Raw genomic sequence first — 21,495 nt, forward strand, 5'->3', positions numbered from 1 at the left:
AAATAATCCAATCCACAAATGGGCAGAAGACCTAAATAGACATTTCTCCAAAGAAGACATACAGATGGCCAACAAACACATGGAAAGATGCTCCACATCACTAATCATCAGAGAAATGCAAATCAAAGCCACAATGAGGTATCACCTCACACCAGTCAGAATGGCCATCATCCAAACATCTAGAAACAATAAATGCTGGAGAGGGCGTGGAGAAAAGGGAACTCTCCTGCACTGTTGGTGGGAATGTAAGTTGGTACAGCCACCCTGGAAAACAGTTTGGAGGTTCCTTGAAAAACTAAAAATGGAACTACCATATGATCCAGTAATCCCACTCCTGGGCATATACCCAGAGAAAACCATAATCCAAAAAGAACATGTACCATAATGTTCACTGCAGCACTATTTACAATAGCCAGGACATGGAAGCAGCCTAAATGCCCATCAACAGATGAATGGATAAAGAAGATGTGGTACATATATACAATGGAATATTACTCAGCCATAAAAAGAAATGAAATTGAACTATATGTAATGAGGTGGATAGACCTTGCATCTGTCATACAGAGTGAAGTAAGCCAGGAAGAGAAAAACAAATACTGTATGCTAACTCATATATAGGGAATCTAAAAAAAAATGGTACTGATTAACCCAGTGACAGGGCAAGAATAGGGATGCAGATGCAGAGAATGGACTGGAGGACACGGGGTTGAGGGGCGGGGGGCTAAGGGGAAGCTGGGACGAAGTGAGAGAGTAGCATAGACATAGATACACTACCAACTATAAAATAGGTAGCCAGTGGGAAGTTGCTGTATAACAATGGGAGATCAACTGGATGATGGGTGATGCCTTAGAGATCCAGGACTGGGAGGGTGGGAGGGAGTCGCGGCAGGGCTGGGATATGGGGATATATGTATAAATACAGCTGATTCACTTTGGTGTACCTCAAAAGCTGGTACAAGAGTGTAAAGCAATTACATTCCTATAAAGAGCTTAAAAAAAATTACAATAGGGACTTCCCTCATGGTCCAGTGGGTAAGACTCGGCGCTCCCAATGAAGGGGGCCTGGGTTCAGTCCCTAGTTTAAAAAAAAGAAATTAGATTTCATCCCTCCCCTACTTGAAAAAAAAACCAAAACAAACAAAAAAACAAAAATAAAGAGAAGTGCAATTCCGATAGCTTCTGTACTTTCGAAGGTTGCTCTCAATGGTCTTGTTAGAAGATAGGTGTGGGCTATGCAAGCCATTGATTAGACCTGTTCGGGAGTGGGGAGCGAATGATAACTGCCGACTCTCTGGGCTCACAGAGGCCCCATTTCCCTGCTGGCTCTGCGGAGCTCTTCCCTGCCTCCAGCTCTCCCAACACCCAGTTGTGGATCAGAAGGGGGAGCCACCGAGGAAGATGCATGAGAGGGGTTTGTGCAGAAGCCAGTGGCGAATGTAACTGTCCTGCATATTGTGTGTGGTGTCTGAGCAACCTGGGAGAGGGTGGGCAGCCCCTGACCTCCCAGACCCGCAGAACGGTGGTTTGCAGAAAGGAGGAAGCAGGAGGCAAGCCCCAGGCTTCCTTCCTGCCAATCCCAGGAAGCGGCAGGCCCGGGCAAGGCTGGGAGCAGTTGAGGAGCTGGTACCTGCTCTGGCCTCTAACTTGGTGGTTCTCAGACTTGAGTGTGCATCGGAGTCACCTAGAGAACTTGTCCGAACACAGTGCTGGGCCCCACCCCCACAGTTGCTGATTCCATCGGTCTGGAAATTGATGCTGCCGACCCCCACTCATGCTGTGAGAACCTCTGGTCTAGATTCTCCCAGCTTTTGACAGTGCCTGCCTCTTTCCCTGGCTGCCTCTCATGCACCTGTTAATGCTCCCTGACTTCAGTGCCCAGTTAGCACGCCCCTCTTCTGGAAGCCTTCCCCTATCTCTCACTATTGCTCTCTCCTCCAGATGCCTGACACCCCGTGTTTAGCCTGGTGCGGGGCCCTATACTGTGCCACTTGGGATGCTCACACCCCCGGACTCCTTTACCAGATTTAAAGCAGATCAAGAGTGTGTTTTGTCATCTCCACATGCTTTACGGGGTTGAGCATATGGTAGTGGTTCATTTAATACACTTGTTGAATGCCATGGTTCCTGACAAGGGTGGGGGGGAGGTGCCAGTGCTTACATTTTGTTCACTTTTGCTCTCCTGTCATTCTTCCCAGCCCCTGTACAAGCTCTGTAGCATGTCTTATGTTCTAAGTCACCTAGTGTTCCATGGATTTCAACATAAAAAAATTTAAGATCAAAGAAAAGTTTCTCAGTATCTCACGCACTTCATATCTTTTGCTAAGCAGTTACATTGGACAAGCAACCATAGATTGGTTTATGAACTTGTTTTGTTCTGCCAAATCAGTTGAGGTCGGAATGTTAACGTCAAACAGTTTGATGTTGGTAGTCCTCCGGGGAAGGGGTATTGTCTGCTGTGCAAACCCAAATGCTCACCAGGATTTACCTGACCGGATGGGTAGATGGGTGATGGATGGACGGATGGTTGAACACATGGACGCACAGTCACCATTTGCTGTTCTTATTGGGAACGAGGTACGAGGCATTGCTGGTCCAGCTGCAGCGTCTGGGCTGGAGCTTCCTCTCACCAGCCAGAAAGCTCGCTGCCAAATGTGGCTTGCAGAAGAGATCAATTTTTCTACTTAAACAGGAACTAGCATCTTTTAGAAAAAGGAATACATAAGTTTAGGAAGAGGGGAGTCATTTTTAGATGCATTTACTTAACAGAAATGGATTGAGGAACTACTGTGTACCAGGCACTGTTCTGCAGCTTAGTAATGGTGGGGCTCAGCCGTTACAGATCACGGTCTTCAGGTATCACGTCTAAGGGAACTAGGACACCAGTACAATTTTGTGTCCATCTGAGCAAGTAGCAGCATGCTGTTAACATACTTACTTCCTGACAGTAAACGTAGATAGAAACTTAAGAGAAAAAAGGAGATTTTTCCAAAAAAAAAAATTTAATACCAGAGTTGATTTAGAAATTGAATGGTCATAAGTGCCTCCTTTGTTGGAAAGTCTGTGATTTGGGGATGAGTCAGGTATTATCTCACAGGGTAAAGACAGGGTATGCTGGTCTCATCCAGTCCATCATATAACTGGAGGTAGTCGTGGTGCAGACAGAGAGCATTCTGTCTACCTCTGTCTTCACACTTGAGAAAGTGGAGTCTCAGAAGTATAGAGCCTGCTCCCTTCTTTTGATATTTGATCATAAAGATATTTCAAACAACGGAATATACCTAAATCTTTTTGTTTGTGTGTTGTATACACATACATAAACATGTGATGTTATACGTCTCATAATGTGTATTATTGGTTTAATGAAGATGGGGTCAGAAATCTCCATGAGAAGAGGTCCTGAAACTTGGTAGAAGGATCCAAAAGAAAAAAAAAAAGGAAAGAAAAATCCAAGGAAAAGCTGGAATAAAGCAGGCTGTCCTGAGTGCTAGTGATTTACACATAGCTGGAGGCAGTGAGCCAGAAACCTGAGGGGCGGAGCAGGTGTCTGCCTTCAAAAGAAAATAAACCCGATAGGGAAAGAGGTAGACGCAGGCCGCATAGACCAGAATGGGTTTGTTAATCTTCCCAAACACGGGCACCCCAAGTTGTAATAATCTTTCATTTTCTTCCCAAAGAGTGGGCAAGCGGGAGCAGGACCTTTGGTCGGAGTGGGCAGGGAGCCCTGCCCATTGTCTGCTTGCAGCACAGAGCAGTCAGTGCTCTGTAGTGGAGGGGCAAGTGACTGGCAGGGCGCGGCTGGGCAGGGCTGGTGGGGGTGGGGCTTGAGTGATAGACAGGGGCTCTGGGACCAGGGGGGAAGGAAATGGAGCTAAAAGAAGTAAGAGGAGGTGAGATGAGCAGGGACAGAGTGGGAGCAGAAAGTGGGAAAAGTCGATGGCCGGAAGTACAGGAGATGCTGATCAGAAAGGAAAGGCTGGTGCCCACACCTTCAGAGGCGGCGTGGGTCTGGAGATGGACATATCCACAGAGGGCGGGGCCCTGAATGTGGGTGACTGAGGATGAATGAAGATCATAAAAGCTGAAGGGACTGGGAGAGAGGGGATGGATTGCCCACATGGCTGTCATAGGCTCAGGAAGATGGCAGGAACTGAAGTGAGGTGAGACTGATGTTCTCGAAGCCAGTGTCCTCCCAGGTAGATGTCGGTGTGTTCTGGGAGTTGATGACAGTCAGTGATAAGAAAGTTTCAGTAGTCAGGGTGGTAGAAGGTCATTAAGTCAAGAGGTTCCAGACGGATGGAGTTGGTTACTGTGGCTCAAGCATCGCAGAAGGCACTGTCCACTGACTTCAGATGTGGAAGCCTGTGTCAGAGGAGGAATTTCAGAGAGAAGATGGACAGTTGGGTCTTGGACACCAGGCTGTGAGCAGGAGGCCTAGTGGCTTCCCAGACCTGTGCCACCTGGAGATGGGCTATTGCTTTAAATCTTAAACACACCAGGTATCTTCCCCGTGAAAGGCCAAAGGCTATATGGAGAGAACTGGAACACGGATCCAGGGGGGAGGGTCAGTTGAGTTGCACATTCTTTCCTTGTAATGAAGAGAGCCCTGAATATCACAGAAACACTGGGGGATTAGTGACTATTAAGCCCTGAGACATTTTAGCTTGAGGGAAAGATTAAGTAAACATTTATATGCCAAACATCAACTAAGTGCTTAGGGAAGGGCAGATGTCTCTCTGGAGACCAACTTACCCACATGGAAGTTAACTTTTCTTTAGATTTACACAGGCATCCCGGCTGGTTCAAGCCCTTCGGGATACAAATTAGCAAAAAGTAAGCTTCTAGGTCCTGATGCTTCTGTGAGGTGTGTGGTCCCCCTGCCCACCAAGAGAGAGCATTAAAAAAGACCTTTGCTTTTATTAGCTCTAAGCTAATCAATTATTTAATTTAAAAAAAAAAGAGGGAAAGATAGCTAGAGTGCACACAGATGTTCGCTAAGCAGGCAGATAGAATGTGCACCTGGGTGGTCAGGCCATGATTTGGAGTTTGGATTGCTCAAGTATTGTAAATGTCTCTTCAAAGATTCCTAGGGATGCGGCATGTGGTGTTTGAGTGTTTCCCTTCTTTTCTACAAGTCAGGACCAAGACATGTCTTTGGAGAATTTGGGAGAGTGATCTTGGCTAGAAATTACAGAGGTGGATGTTGTTGGCTCATAGGTGGTAGTTACAGGCATGGAATGGCTATACTCACTCCAGGAGAGTGCGGAGAAGAGGGGGAGAGAGTACAGGCAACAGTGGGGAAGATCGTTACTTATAGGGTGGAGGAAGGATGAGGAGCTACGGAAAAGGGTGAGTGAACTGCGAGGGCGTGGAAACTAGGAGGAGAGAGTGTGGAGCAGCTATCAGCCAGTGGATCTCACACTTGAGTGTTCGTTGCCGTCACCTGTGGGCTTGTTAAGCCAGAGATGGCTGCTCCCTTGGTTTCTAATTCAGGAGGTCTGGGGTCAGACCTGAGAATTTGCATTTCTAGCAAGCTCCCAGGGCTGCTGCTGCCACTGGTTCGCCAAGCCCACTATGAGACCCTCCACCGAAGTGAGAGCCAGGGAGACTGGAGGGGTCACTAGTTGGTCCTTGGTGATTCCAGTCAAGTGGTTTCTGTAAGAGACAGACTCAGGATTGAGTTGAAGAAAGAACAGGGGGGCAACCAAGCACGTGTAGACTTGTGAGAAACTCAGCTAAGGGAAAAGGTGGAAATTGGGTGCTAGATATGGATTCAGTGATAAGAGAGGAGTGTGTGTGTGCGCGTGCGCGCGTGTTGTGGGTGGTGTCATTCATTCATTTCAGAAATTCATCCAGTGCCTCCATTTGGCCAGGCCCTCATCTGGGTGATAGTTAACTATGGTAACCAGGCCAGACATGCTTCCTGCCCACCCATTGCTTACTGGGCTTTGGAGCCAGGCCCACCAGGGTCAAAAGCCCACCCCTCTGTTTCCTTACCCTGTGGCTTTGGACAAGGTACATACCTCCCTGTGTCTCAATTTCCATCGCCACACCTAGGGCATCTAGCTCCTCGCCTGGCACTTGTGAGGCCCTCAACCAATCTTCCTTCCTCCCTTGAGTGAGCTCAGTGGGTGACTTTGTTGGGAGAGGAGTTGCCACATGATGACAAGCAGGTCACACGTGGTAGCCCTGAGGGAGCGAGGAAACACGGACGCCCTCAGACCACACATCAACAGGTCTCCAGGGAGTGGAAGCAGAGCCGAAAGGTCCTGAGGGGAAGCTGGCACTCAGGGAAGGCTGGGGACTGCGGGAGTGTGGGTGATTTAGGGAGCACAGGAATCCCACAGGGCACAGGGGAAAATACCTTGTCACGTTGTAGCAATGTCTGCGTTATTTGCTGACCTCACTCATTTGTATGTATAACTTTCAATACGCCTTTCCACCCTCACCTAGAATGAATTTCATTCCCTGCAGTGAGATACAACAGTAGAGACGGGTTAAGCCTCAGCCCAGACTGAGCCACATTGATTTTCCCGCCAGTGATAGCCAGAAGCAGGCAAGAAATCAGTGGGGGATATTAAAACCCCGCACGGGCACAATATTTATTGATTCGTATAATGCTTTCCCCATGGGCTGTTTCTTTGAACACTCTTCCCCCAAGTGACACCCCACGAACTTTTCTCAGAGATCCCCCTCCTCCAGGCATCTTAAAAGCTCTTTGCCCCTCTGAGATGCCCAGCGGTGGGTTTGCAGATGTGAGCTGTGGGTGTCATCGTCCTTTGGCCTTAGGGGATATGGGGCTTGTTGTGCCCTGGATGGACCCTGGACGGAGGCCTGTTTACACACACTTGCAGAGTCTACGCAGAGGACAGAAATTTGGAGGGGAATTAAGTGGGCAATGTCCCATCACCTTCCAGCGTGTCTTCACCAACTATAAATAGCTAAACCTGTCTGCGCTCATCCAAACAAGGACACTGTGCAAGGAGAGCTGCCAGGAAAACCACTCTGGTTCCCACTTCCTGCGCCCCTGGCCTCACTCGGGCTCCCCCACATTTAGATGGGAAGTTCGCGGTCAAAAAGTGCCTGTGAATCCTGGGACAGTTTAGGCCATGGGGTGGGTGTGTAGGGACTCCACGGAATCAGCAGCGCCTTTGGATTTGCATTTCTGGGAAAGGGGAGGGTGGCTCCTGCTGCCCTCCCGCTAATGTGCAAAGGAAACTGGGGTCACTGCTGGTGTAATTTTGTCCTTTCCTGAAGGAAGGATTCAGCCTCCCCAGGCAGTAATGGTGCAGCACAGAACACATCTGAAGGACGGGCTTCTTTGCTCCCTTCACAGATGGGCAGAGCCCTCTTATTGTTGCTTATTTGTGAGAGAAAAATCTCTAGAAGGCATCAAAGATGTGCATTTTGATTATTATCGCCCCAAGTGTGGTGGGCATAGATAGCGCTGGGCGTCAGGAAGCTTCCCTCCCGTTTCAGCTTTGCCACCAATTAGCTGCATGGCCTTGGGCTCATAACGCCCAGCCTTGGAACACAGGATCTTTGTCCGTAATAAAATGAGGGCTTGAGTCGGATAATCTCTACCCAGTTTTAATAGTCAGAGCCTAAGTCTGAGATGTTATGAGCCGGCAACCAGGAAAGCAGGAAGGGAGCGTTCACTTCCATTGACCTCACATCCTCAGCATGTGATTGGCCCAGGACAAGAGAGGTGAGCAATAGGACAGGGTGGTTTTACATTAGAAGCGGCTGATCAAACAAGGTTGCAGGGTTGGAGCAAGAGAGAAGAGAGGGTATCTCTAGTCGTTTCTCTAGGAACTTCCCATTTGCCATCTGTCATCATCCCTATGAGTAGATAACTCCCAGGTGGGATGAAAGCTGGGGGAAAATAGAGGATTCGAAGGGTGCACCTCAGTGATTTTATGAGTACAGGGGACGGGGCTTTTCTATTTCTTTTTCCCTTTTTCCTTTCATTTCGTTCCCAGGTTTTTTTGTTTGTTGGTTTTTTGGGGTTTTCTTTTTTTGTTGTTTTTTTGGTTTTTTGTTTTTGTTTTTTGGCTTTTTTGCCCCTGTAACAATTTTTAGGCAATTAAAACCCCAAAATTTGCATTATGGTCATAGATCCTTCTGAGGGTGGGGGGGAAACTGCCCAAAAGATTGATTCATCATCTGGACTTGGGATCTTTTGCTTAGTAGGAATCAGGAGACTCGCTCTTTTTTCGCTTCATCCGCACTCACCTCCAGAAGGGTTGTGGGGTCTTTTTGGTGCTTTTTAGTTGCTGCTGTTAGTGCTGCTGTGCGTTTATTTACGTGTTCACTTGCCTCAGCTTCCTGTGCATTTCAACATCTTTTCCAGGCCACATGTCTTGGCTTAACTGTCCCAACTTGGGCTAAATTGGGCCATGCCACTGGCTGAGCTCATGTTCTCAAAGGATGCACATGGTGCATCTTCCACATTTCCAGTGGTTCACGTGCCCCGTCTCACGTCTCAGGTCTGAGTGGAAAGAGCAGGCCCCTCTGGGCGGGTTGGGTATGTGATTTTTGTTTATTAGTAGTACTTTTTAACTCAGGGAGCAAAGGTGATTTACCCAGCTGGCAGTGAGCTGTGGTGACACAGGCTGCCTGGCATCCTCGGTGACTCACCGTCTCCAGGACCAGGAGGCTGAATGAAGCAGCTTTGAGAAGCGGTCGAGAGCTTGGGCTCCGGAGTCAGTTAGTAGATTCAAACCCAGACCCCACCACTTGAAGAGTTTTATGACCTTTTGCCAGCAAGTGACTTCATCTCACTGAGCCTGAGTTTCCTGGTCTATATAATGAAAAGAAGGGCCACACAGGTGGGCTTTTCCAGGAAGCAGCCTTTAGTATGCAAGATCTGTGTAGGGTGTAGTGCCTGTGGGGAGGGAGAAGGAAGCCACGTTGGGCAGAGGGAGAAAAGCTGTGATGCTGGTTCCCCAAAGCCTCGGCTGAGTCCGTGGGAGCTTTGGGGATAAAATGGCTCCTCCAAGTTGTCCTGTGTTGGGCTGAAATGGTTGAGACTTTTATACCGTGAAGCGTGGCCTGCCCTGGAAAGGCCGAGGAGGCTCTCTGAACTGAGGTGATCTGGGGAAGGGCTGACAGCACTCCCAGCAGCTGGGGCAACCAGCCCTTCACAGAAAGGGGCTCTGGGTGGTGCGGCTCCGTGTCCACCATGCAGAGTAGATACTTCAAGGGGCAGTTGGGGCGATTGAATCACACATGGAAGGAGTTTATCCTAGTGCCTGGCTCATGGCAGGCAGGCAGGAAAGCACAGGTGCTGCTGTTACTTCTATGGGATTGTCAGTTCCGCTTATTGCTGCTGGGTGTCGTTGGGCTGGTCAACCCATTCCCTGCGGTTTAGGATTCCTGGCCGGCAAAGCAAGGAGACTCTTAGTTGCTAGTTGCCTACCCAAGTCACGTGTTTTAAGGATCCATAACCAAACTTGCTGAAGAAATACAAGAAAATAACCTTATTTGGATTTAACAATCAGAGATGAGTAAGGGCAACCTTGTTCCGATATCTGTGGCTATACGGGGATATGCCTGCTTTCTTTTATTTTCTCCTTTTATGTAACAGCTGTGAGCATAGAAACTCACCATTAAAAAGCCCTTACAGGAGCTAGTAAACTGCAAAAGGATGAGCTTTTTCCTCTTTTGTTGAATTTAGTAACATCCTTTTTGCCAAAATGGTACCCGTGTGTTGGGCAGACTGGAGGAGAACTGGGACCATCAAGGGCTGCAGCCTCATTGGGTGTCAGCCGCTCCAAACATGTGCTTTGGAGAATTTCAGAAATTCTGCTATTTTTTCAGAACTGAAATTCATTAACTTTGTTGTAAGCGTCTATAAATACAGTGAAAGGCATTTACAAATAGACATTGTAAAATGCTTCCACACCCACAGTCTGAACACTGTCAAAACACCAGCTGCAGCTTCCCTACTTGGAAGGATCAGAACCTTTTTTAAACTACACCTACTGTGTTTTCAAAATAGGCTTGCTTCTGGCCCTGTGTAGAAGATAATTTCAGCTGAAAGCCAGTGTCTGCTCTTGGCGTGAGGGATCAGGGCTCATTTAGAGAGATGGGGGGATCCCAGTCTCCTTCCTGTCGGAATATGGCTGGCGCTTTAGAATCTGGGGAGGGGTCACTCACGGGTGCTATTTCCTGTTTCTTGGAGGGGGGGTCCCTCATGACCTGGACCTCTCAGAGTAGGATTTGTTACTCCACACACCCTCCCCATCTGGTTCCCAGGTGAGTTCCAGGTGCAGTCACAGAGGATCACAGAGGCACCTGTGGTCGGGGAGCTCCTTAAAGGAGAGTTTGTAGGTAGGGGCCAGGCAATCTCCTTTTTCACCTGGGTGGTACTGCTGGGGAGAAAGGAGAGCGAACGTAAGCTGCCTGCATCGTATGAATCTGTATTATTAGAAGTGAACTGTTTTTTTAAAAAAGAATGAACTTTAAATGGAAGGCAAATTTCACCTCTAGGCTTGTCCCAGAGACAACTACTATTAACATGTTGGACTGTTTCTTGTCCATCTTTTTCCCATGTATGATTTGGTTTGTTTTTCATCAGTTTTACATAGGTGTGATCATGCTGAATGTCATACAACTTTGTCTTTTGGAAAACATGCAGTTATTATAAATATATAATGCATTCCCACTTCAGAAAAAAAAGGCAACTGTTCATTAATTCCACAAGCATTTTTGAGCTCTTGCCATGTACCGGGTGCTGGGCTGATGCAAGAAGTCACCCATCAGACTGCTCAGGAATAGCCACTGTAAAGACATGTTCTCCTAGCCTTAAAAAAAATTCCTCTTCCTACTATATCCGAAGGGTGTGTGGGTGCATGTGCAGTGAGGTGTATGTCGATTTTAACTTGTATTTGCCTCCTTGACATTGTAACATAAGCATTTATCCCTGTTCTCATGAACTGTTTATACGTGTTGTTTTAATGGCCGTATAAAAGTCCGTCAAATATCATAGGTTTTTCAACTGTTCCCCTATTTATGAAAGACTCCAGTTCTTTTCAGTTTTTCTTTATTACAAATAACACTATGATACACATCTTAATCCACAAAACCCATTTAGGTATTTCAGACTCTCTTTAGCATAGACCCCCGGATGAACGTTTTAAATGCTGTTGATATACACCCTATTCTTAAAAATTACTTCTTTTTACGCTGTCCTGTTCCCCAAAGGCTCGAGGTAACTTTCAGAAATGTATACAAAAGAATAAAATAGTTGAGAGTGACAAGAGAGGGGAAATAAGGGCAGAAAAGTAATACAGCCCGAGACCAGATGAGCACAGCAATGGACATAGAGTTGCCTACAGCCCTTCGAGGGAGGCTCACATTGGACTGGAAGCTTCTAGGTATCAAACCAAAGAGGGAAATGGTAGCTCCAGGATCCACAGTTACCAAAATGCATGAATAAGCCACGTGTTCAGAAGCAGCCAAGTTGTTCTGAGGTACACGTGGTTCACTGATGTGCAAAGCTCCTTCCCCTCACCCGTACCTCTAACACCCGCCCTGCCCACCAGGGTGTCACCTTCAACCATCCTCCCCTTTGGCCAAAAAAGAAAGGCCAGTGGACTTAACTGGACTTTCCTTGCCTGAGTGACCTCTCTCCCCGGACAGAACATGTGTTCTCGTAGGTTTTAGTCCTTGGGGTGTTCCCAAAAGCACAGCACTGTCTGGCTGTGAGTATAACTTGAGTTTAGTCTGTGAGTCGGGAAGATGATAGCACCAGATCATTCAGGCTCTGTAGATACCAAATAATAACATTAAGAGCTCTCAAGAACTTTTAAAAGTGAAAATGTTTTCTTACTAATAGCACTGCATTTCTAAAACATTTCATTCAGAAGGTTGCATTCAAATTAGCAGATACTGGGGCCCTGCCAATAAAGTGTTTTGAAATAAATGTCCTCAATCCTGCCACTCCTGTTGGCTCAGCGTCTGTGCGAGGGAGTATGCCCTGTGGGGCCTGAGCTGTGGTAGCCAGGGGATGGAGAGAGGGTCTGCTACGGAAACTTGGCCCGGGGATCCCACGGCCTTGGGAGGTTGAGGTGAGGCAGTCTACTAAGGCACACGCACGGTCTTAGAGCTGTCCTTTTTCCTGGTGGAGACCAAGCCATCTGGCCCAGCCCTGGTTCCCTGGAGTTTTCACCTCTGCCCGTCTTCTGGACGAGGGTGCTTGAGGTTAAGAGTCAGTCTTGTTCATTTGGGAGCTGAGGGAGGCTGACCTCTTTCTACTGGGCCTTCTCCGCTGTCACAAGGTCACCACCCTTTCTAGAGTGAGGAACCCGGCTTCAGCTTTCCTCTGTCCCCATGGCCTCCAGGACAAACCGAACCCCAAGGGACTCAGCCCAGCACCGTCTGACCTTTCCCAGCCTTTCTCCTTTCACTACTCTCTGAGGACCTCCAACTTTAGCCCAGCCACACTGGGCACTCCCACCGACCCTTGGGTCCTTGTTCCATCACGCCTTTTCCGCTGTCCCTTTTCCTCCAAGGCCCAACTATAACGCTGCCGCCTCTATGTGCCCCCAGCCCGCCCTGCAGATCTCCGTCCTGACCCAGTTCTTGGTTCCCTTAAGACCCAGATGTGTCTGTATCTCACTCAGCCTATGCCATGTGGGCTCGGGGCTGTCTGTCTGTCTGTCTCTTTTTCCCATTTCGACCATGAGACCCTCCAGAGTAGGTACCACCTGGCTCGGTCCACTCATCACCCCCAGCATGATGGGTATTTGACAAATGCCAAAATCTGTTACTTGTTGTGTAGTTTGGCTGCATGGTGACCACGGAGGCGGGCTGTGAGATGGACTATTTCTGTTGCTTTCCCGGGAGCAACTACTTGGCTTCTCCCTCTCATTTTAAGGGCAAGGATCTTTTCCTGTTTCACTTGCCATCACAGACCTTGGATAATCTTGTTCGAGGCTCATCCCCCTGAAAGGGTCCACAGAACTGCCTGTTTGGAGGGATTTGGAGGAGCCTTCTGCCCGGGCATGAGTGGGCTGTTCCTCTCATCATCGTGGAGGCCTGTCCCCCTCATCCCAAAGGGCTGCTCATAGCCCAGACGCAGAGGGAAATCTCTCATGTCCTGATGGGCCTGGGGGCACCCACCCAACAGCTGTCTAATTTTACAGGCCCACACCCCAGCGCCAGCTTTCAGGCTGCCAGATCTCAACTTGACACCTTGTGCCCGTCAACAGCCTGACTGATGCCTCAGCTCCAGGCCAGAAACCCTTTTTCTCAAGGTTAAAAGTAGCCGACCTTTGACAAGCAGCATTGGCTAAATTCCTGGCTCCTTAAAAGGGAAGCTCCCAGTTATCGTTTGCTGGTGCTTATTTGGCCATGGGGCGGGAGCGGGCCCTACGTCGCACCCTGTGGACCAGCAGGAGGGTTTGTGGCTGAAGGGGCATTGCTGAACAGTCATTATTAAAATAGCCATCTTTGAAAATGTGTGCAGGAGAGGAGGGCCTCCAGTCTGTCGGCTGGTTTGCACCAAGGCCCGTGCGATTGGACAGCTTGTCAGCTCCCACTGGCCCCCCCAACAGGTGACTGCGCGACCCGTGCCCCGCGCAGCACTCTCCTTAACTTTTGTGCAGCAAGAAAGCTGACAAAATGACACAGACACACACCAATTATTAAATGCCTGGACTTGTGTCTTTAATGTAGGGGTGACGGTCCAAAGATCGACTTGGTGGGCAGTTCTATATCCGGCATCCTGGACAAGGACCTCTCGGACCGCAGCAATGACATCGGTGAGTAAGGAGAGTGTTCTCGCTTCTCTTTCCAAAACTTTAAAAGAACTACAGAGCTTGGTTTGCCCCTTCCAGCAGCCTCATGAGAACTGACACAACCATTTAAATGCAAGGCTAACAGTCCTCAGTTGGTTTTAGATGTTGCAGGCTTGTAAAGAAGGGAAGTGATTCAAGGAAGGGAGGGAATACGGGGATATGTGTATAAAAACAGATGATTGAACTTGGTGTACCCCCAAAAAAATAAAAAAATAAAGAAGGGAAGTGATGGTGGTTTCCATGTTAAAACAGAATGCCTGGATTTTTTCCTCTCCCCGGCCTTAGGAGGAATTCCTTGCAAGATATCATGAAAAGAAATGATGAATAAACCTTTTGGAAAAGTGGGCATTAGCACTTATATTCATAGTTTCTAGTGATTTATGTATTTAGTCTAAAAAGGTGAATGGGTAGACATGCAGCATGGCAGAATTCACCATAGACACAGCACTAAACGTTTTGACTTTGAGTTAAAAATGAGCTTTGGTGCCGTAATTGCCACTTAGTTCAGAACATGAGTGAATTTTCCCAAGGTCAAGATACCACCATGTGACAAATGGGAAGGTACCTCGAGCCTGTGGGTAAACAAGTCAGAGGGCTTTGGGGGGATGTGCATGGGTAGCGTGTGGTCAAGTGCGTGCTGGTTGAAGCCACTGTTTGACTGGGTGACAGCCCGTTCAAGAAGTCCACATTCAGGGACTACATTTCTTTCGGCTTTACATGTTTTATTCGTACCTGTCATGGTCACAAGTTAGCACTCTCTCATATTGTACACAACAGAGAGGGATACATTTTGGAATTTGCCTTTTATGAATTAAATTTTTGTATTTCGAAATAGAGATTCACATGCAGTTGTAAGAAACAATGCAGAGAGATCCACATACCCTTTGTCCGGTTTCTTCCAGTGGTAGCATCTTATGAAACTATAGTGCAAGGTCACAAGCAGGATATTGACATTGACACAGCCCACCAGACTCCGCAGTTGTAGTGGTACTTGTGTGTATTTAGTTCTCTGCAATTTGGTCACATGTGTAGGTTTGTGTATCCACCACCACAGTCAAGATACAGAACATTTCCATCACTGCTAGGATCCCTCGTGTTGCCTTTTTATAACCACTAACCACACCTCCCTCCCTCCCGCCCCCTCCCCTTCCCTAACCTCTGGCAGCCACCACGATCAGGGATTGATTTGACATGGAAGGTTCCAGCTTGATTTGCATTGGCTGCTCAATTTAGAAACAGATGTCCGACAGTTGGCCGGCCTTGTGAGAGGCACCGGGGCGCCTAACATGAGCATTCTCGTCACCTGGGGTTACTCTTTTTTGGGTGCTGTTTTTTTCTGAACCTGCTCATAGAGTTGCATCTTTGCAACTGCTGACCTGCAGTCTCTGGTCCGATCTTATGACAGCTTGGGAATAGAATATTGTCGTTGTGACCATAAATACCGAAAGTACTTGCCCTGGTTCCAGAAACTGCTTTACATCCTTGTTTAGCCTTTGAGAAGCCCAATCAGGAAGCGTGACCAGGAGCTTCTCACAGCTTGGACTGATGCAACAGTAATAGAAATGCTGGCCTGCTGTAGCACTGGACCTGGTTAAAGGGCAGAGAAGAGCAGAGCAGCAACTGGCTGTGAATGAGAAGGAATCATCAGAATGGACCTGATTAAGTTCTGGTTTTACTGCTGTGGTTTGTTATCTGGGCCCCATTTTAAGGCAGGCTGGCCCGTTGGCGAAGTGGCAGTGAGGGTCACATGAGGCCCCCCCACAGGAAGGGAGCTATCGCCCACCTCCAGGGTGCGCAGGGCTGTGCCTTGCTTGTGAAGAGCGTTGGCCTCTGAGCCTTGTCTTCTTTGGGTCTGGAGATGGCTCAGGTGGCTGTCACCAAAATACAAATCCCAGGTTTTGCAGGCTGACAAGCTAGTCTGGAAATGTGGGGCATTGAGGGAGGAGGGTTAGCCTATGGAAGCTTTTCATACTCTCTGTGTATCCGGGAGCCCAGAAAGAGATGCTGAGGTTTGGTCCACTCTCATTTTGCCAAAAAGACATTAATCCCAGAAGACTATAATTCCTCAAGATAATAATTTAATGTATATATTATTTGCGTTGCCAGAAATGATGATCAGCAGCCTTGTAAGCAACCACTAAATCCTTGAGTACCTGCTACTCAAGTGCAAGGTTGTACTACTCGTACACAGGCCCTGCTTTCCAGCGGCTTTGGGTCTGTTGCGGCTCCTAAGATGGTGAATGGAAAGTGTAACACTGACAGTCTGTCTAAATGCTGACAGAGTGGTAGAAAGTAAGCCTAATCAGAGTTGGGGCTGCTCCTTCATGCCCAGGATGTCAGGGTGGGCTCCCTGAAGAAGGACAGACTTACCTGGATCTGGAAGTTGGATTCGCTTTGGTAGAGACAGAGGCAGGCAGGGCAATCACAGGGGGAGCGCTGATACCTGAGCGTAGGTCTGCCTGGCTACCGCAGAGGGTTATACTGGTGGGGGGGTGGGGGAGCGGTTTCTGACCCGGAAATGTAAGTCAGGGCTGGATTGGGTTTGAGAGGGATGGATTTGCAATTTTTTCTGTAAGCATCGAGAGCTGTTGATGGTTGACACTGAAGTGACATGATTGGGTCTAAAAATTCAAATAATAACTGATGGAGCTTTGTGGGACCAATCAGTTGAACGGAAGATAGGTGTCAGGGAGTCAGGTTATTTGATAGTTCGCCTGAGAGGTGATGAGACAGAGCCAAAGTGAAGCTGCTGAAGAGGATTGTGAAAGAAGGGGTAGCTGCAGAAGCAGCAAGGCGAGAGAATGATCGCTGGTCCTCCGGAACAGATGGGATTTGGGAGTGGGGAGGAGGAGAGAATGATTTCTTAGCTCTGAGGTTTCAGGGTTGCGTGACTGACTGGTGGGGGAGAAATGACTTGGGTAGAAATAAGCATATCTGGAGGAGGAACTGGTTTGGTGGGAAACGTGATGAATTTAAGCAGGTTGACATTGAGATTCGGTTGAACATCCCGCGTTGGTGCTGGATGAGGACTTAAAGGTGGAGGCTGAGGCTGGAGAGGCCGGCAGAGCTTGGCATCTGCGACCTGGGTTTGAGTGCTGTTGATTCTGCTGCTTGCTGGCTGGGTGACCTTTTGTGACTTATACCAGCTCTCTGAGCTTCAGCTTCTTTCTCTGCAAAGAGTACTAACATCTCTCTAAGCTTCCTCACCTTGTCTTTCAGAATTATGTAAAATCACCTGATGAGCTGCCAAAGGACAGAGATGCTTATTATTAATGTTGTTGTTTGCTTAAAAGTGATAAAGTCAGGAAGATAAATAAAACCCTTACCATGAGAAAAGAGAAAGAAGGACCTAGAACTGAAGACTAAATCTTGTGCAAAGCCCACATCTAAGGGAAAAGTGGGCTCTTGCAACATCACAGGGGCCAATGGAGGAGAGGATTTTTAGCAAAATGACTTGGGTCCAGATGCCGAAATATTCTTTGCAGGTGAGTTGGTCAAGATTAGGACATTGCCAAGGAGCTGGCTCTCTTCGGGGCTGCTTTTGTATACCTGCGTTTGTAGCATTTGTTCATTGCTTTGCATCAAGAAGGAAATTATTTTTACCTGAATGTTTTGTTAGTGATTCAGACAATTGAAGCTGTCCAAATGTGGGTTGCAGTGAATAACAGAATATAGCCTTGAAAGCCATTAGAAATCATCGTTGTTAGCTATAAATAAATCTGTTTCCTCTTAATAAAGCTATAATTTTAAATTATTATAATATTAGAGAACATGGCTTTTTCAAATCTCGTGTGGGCAGCTACCAGCATCTGTCACTCCGAGATAATTTAGAATGAAATCAGTTGGTCCAAACTGAAATTGTTGATGTCAGTTTGAGATATTGTTTGTATCAAACTATGCGGCCATATTTCAAGTAACATAATAGGAAACATGGATGAGCTCCAACACAGACCTGCTCATGAATAGAAATGAAAATTAAATTGTCCAGTTTTCTCTTGCTGACGGAAAAATCTCTGTTCCGATTGAATGGGAGATTAGAGGCCGCGAAGTCAAGTGCCATAACCTTTACTTTTATTATGTCTATATTGTACTTCCCACGGCTTGGTGGGATTTATCGTTACACTTCAATGGTACAGGGATTTTCTGTTCCTTTCCCACTGAAGCACATAGCAACAGGCCTCCAGGTGCGAAGCAGCCTGGGAACTAAGCCATCTAATTTCAACTAATTGACTTCGAAAAAAGCCCTTCTCATTCCTCCTCAGTTGCTTGCCTTCTTTGTTTTGACTCTTGTTTTCCATTCTATTCAAATCTCGTCAGACTTTTCCCACTTCCATCTCTTTACATGGACACCACCCCCTGTTCACTTGAGGAAGCTGATTTCCTCTCTCTCTTTTCAACTGACCCCACAGACCCACACTTCACAGGCCAATCTGGGGCCAAGTATTACTAGATTTACAATCAGTCTTAGGATGTGGAACTGGTTGGGAAGCTTTGAAGGCAAACTTCAGCCTGTCCTCGGATCTCTCACTGCTGCCTCTGGGCCTGTGGTTCATTCAGACCATGAAATGTGAAAGCACTTCCCTACCTATGCCCTGGGAATGCTATTAAGAGCTAATTGATTTGGGGCGGAGTGCTGGAAAGCTTCTAAAACTGGATTGTGCTGATGGTTGCACAACTCTGTAGATACTAAAAATTATTAAGTTGTACTCTTAAAAATGGGTGAGCTTTATGCTATGTAAATTATACGTCAGTGAAGCTATTAAAAAGAAAAAAGAGCTAATTGAAATTTTCTGAGCATTCACTTTGAGGTCTCAATGTCAAAGAAAAAGATATACACACCACTAATTTATAATTATGGGGTTAGAAGTGTCCCTTTGCCTCACTTTATAAAACAGCTTTGTATATTTAGTTAATAGCCACTATATTTGTATTTCTGAGTTGTCTATAAACCAGTCTTTCATAAATAGGATTATATTTGAGATGTGTTAAGGAAGCTCTCTAAAAGCTTGTGGTGGAATCATTTTGTAATACAAGTAAGTTCCTTCAAGGTGTTAAATAAGTGTATTGTTTTACGCACACAGTTTTCTTAAATTGGGGCCCACCTGGGCATTGATACGTATCATCACAGCTGTGGTGATAGAATCATCACGAAGTGTTTAGAAGACTCAGGAGTGCTTTCTAAGAATATTTGGGGGTATAACATGCCTTTATAATCTTTGCTCCTCTTTGAGGTGCAACCTGTGATAGTTTCTTCTGGCTAACGTAGCTGTGTGTATAAGGTCCTAATATTAGAATCACTCCTCCAGTGCAATGAAGAGCATACATTCCCTCTCTTCATCTCCCTCTACTCTCGTCCTGAGGTTATAGTGGTGAAATGATAGCAATGGGAGTGAGAAAGCAAAAGGAAAGAAGAAACTAATAGTCACTGGGTGCCTACTAGACATTTGGTATATCTTATGTATTTCTTATCATCACCAGCCCTGTGAGGGAGGTGTGATGTCTCTTGTTTTACAGGGAAGGGACAGGGAATAAAGAAAGTCAGGTTACTTCGGCAAGGTTAACTGAGTGGTAAATCGCAGAGTTGGATTTGAACCTAGTTCCCCTTGACTCATGGAGCCCAAATTTTCCAGTGGGTGGAGGTTGGTCTATGTCAGTGGTTCTCAACTATTCTCCTCAGGGGATATTTGGCGATGTCTGGAGACATTTTTGGTTGTCACAACATGGGGGTGGAAGTGGGAGTGTGGATGCTACTGGTGTCTAGTGGGTGGAGACCAGAGATGCTGTTAAACATTCTACAATGCACAGGGCAGCCCCTGCAGCAAAGACTGATCTGGTGCTAATGTCAATAGCACTGAAGTTGAGAAAGCCCAGTCAGTGCCAAGAATCCAGTGGTGAGTTGGGAACAGCTGGGTCAGGGACAGTGTCCCCTCAATTGAGTGCAACCTTGTGGTCCTGAAATCTATGAAGGTAAGTCAAAAATTATCCACACACTGGCTGTAGAATTTATTTTAATTAACTTTGCGAAAAGACAAATACATCATTTTTCGACATAATCTCCTTGCTTTTCAATATACTTTGTCCATCTGTCAACAAGCTTTCATATTCCCTCATCAAAAAATGTTTTAGGCTGAGCTGCGAGCCATGAACGTACCGCTGTCTTCACTTCTCCATCAGAAGTGAATCTTCGTCCTTGTAGGGCTGCTTTCAGGGCACCAAACAGGTGAAAGTATGATGGAGCAAGATCAGGACTATAGGGAGGATGCTTTAACACCTCAAAAGGAAGTTTTTGCAGAGCAGCGACAGTGTAGACAGAAGTATGTGGACGTGCACACCCTCAGGCCACAAAAAACGAATCACTGCACGCTGCTCTTCTTTCGTGCAAATCACAAGTGGGGCATCCATTTTTCTCGCACCACAGTTACAAATGAACTGATGTAACACGTTCACACCTGCACAGCAGTGACTGGGGAGACAGTAGCCTTGAACGGAAATTGCTGATAAGACAGCGTGGCCAGCTGAAGTTTTAATATAACCGGAGTGCGGACAACTTTTGACTCACCCTCATAATTTCCTGAGAATCTCTATAAAACGTAGTGTGAAAATGGTTTCAGAGCTTTTGGAAACTGATGAGTTTATATACAAAGAAGTAAATATATTTAAGTTATTTACCTAAACACAGACCAAGGAATTTGCCACGACCTTTGAGAGAACGCTCATCTTCTTTCTCCTTGCCCTAGAAAACAATGATATAATTTGCATCTGATTTTCATATAGAAAGAGTGTTATATTTGGGATTAGATACGCTCTCAAGATTTAATACCCAATGTTTAAATGGATATTAAATAAAAGGAAAACAACAAACATGAAATTTAATCAGTGCTAAATCAGAAATTTGTGTGATAAAGCTTAAGACTGTATATGGTATAAAGCAATTTAATAGTGACCAGTAACACAACATTTTTTTCAAATGACAGCAAATCTCTATAAACAAGTGATTAAATTTGTAACTTATTTGAAATTTCTGTCTTTTACCATAAGAAACCATTTCTTGGGATTTCTTGGACAGATTTTAAGGGCAGAGTTAGATCCCAGGCTTTGGGCTGTTGGTTTTTCTGTCCCTGTTTTTATATTTTAAATTTCCCATTTTGGAACTAGAGCGTTATTGGGCCTTGCAGCATTTCAGGTCATTGAGCAGTTTCTCAGGTTTAATAGGACAACATATACTGTGTCCTCCCTGCCTTAAAGAACCCCATGGGTGACATTTGGAGTGTTCCAGAAGGACTCCTGGCTGAGCATGTGTGTGAACAAACCGCACCTCTCGGCTCTCTTGGGGTTAGTTGCTCTGACGTGAGAGCTTTCATTCGAGAGCCACAACTCACTCTTACAGACAGTGTCTCTTTACCAGTGACCTTCAGACATGGCCTTTGGGATCAGGAAGGTGGCTGGCATTACCCGTCAGAGGAGAGGAAGATGTGGTCCCTGCTATGTCACTATCGACTCTGTGCATGTGGCTGTGGGGTGCGCGTGTGTGGAGCTCTGGCTCCTATCCTGGGACACCAGTCATGATCAAACTTCAGTTTGTATCAGGATGATTTGAGAAGCAATATGCATTTCTCAAGTGTGATGACAAAAAGCAAAAGAGATTGTGCTTAGGGTGGAACACTTTATACCAAGGAAGTGAAAGAGGTTGAGC

At 46.6% G+C, this 21,495-nt stretch overlaps 1 protein-coding gene across 3 annotated transcripts in view; it reads left to right on the plus strand.

Moving 5' to 3' along the window:
• The window catches only part of SH3KBP1 (SH3 domain containing kinase binding protein 1), a 333,408-nt gene that overhangs the window by 285,545 nt on the left and 26,368 nt on the right, over positions 1-21,495 (plus strand). For all 3 annotated transcript variants that reach the window (XM_057718401.1, XM_057718402.1, XM_057718403.1), the window contains one exon: positions 13,681-13,766. In XM_057718401.1, coding sequence (XP_057574384.1) covers positions 13,681-13,766 — 86 coding nt within the window. The remainder of the gene's footprint in view (positions 1-13,680; positions 13,767-21,495) is intronic.

The sequence above is a fragment of the Hippopotamus amphibius genome, chromosome X, assembly GCF_030028045.1.
Source record: "Hippopotamus amphibius kiboko isolate mHipAmp2 chromosome X, mHipAmp2.hap2, whole genome shotgun sequence".
NCBI lineage: Eukaryota > Metazoa > Chordata > Mammalia > Artiodactyla > Hippopotamidae > Hippopotamus > Hippopotamus amphibius.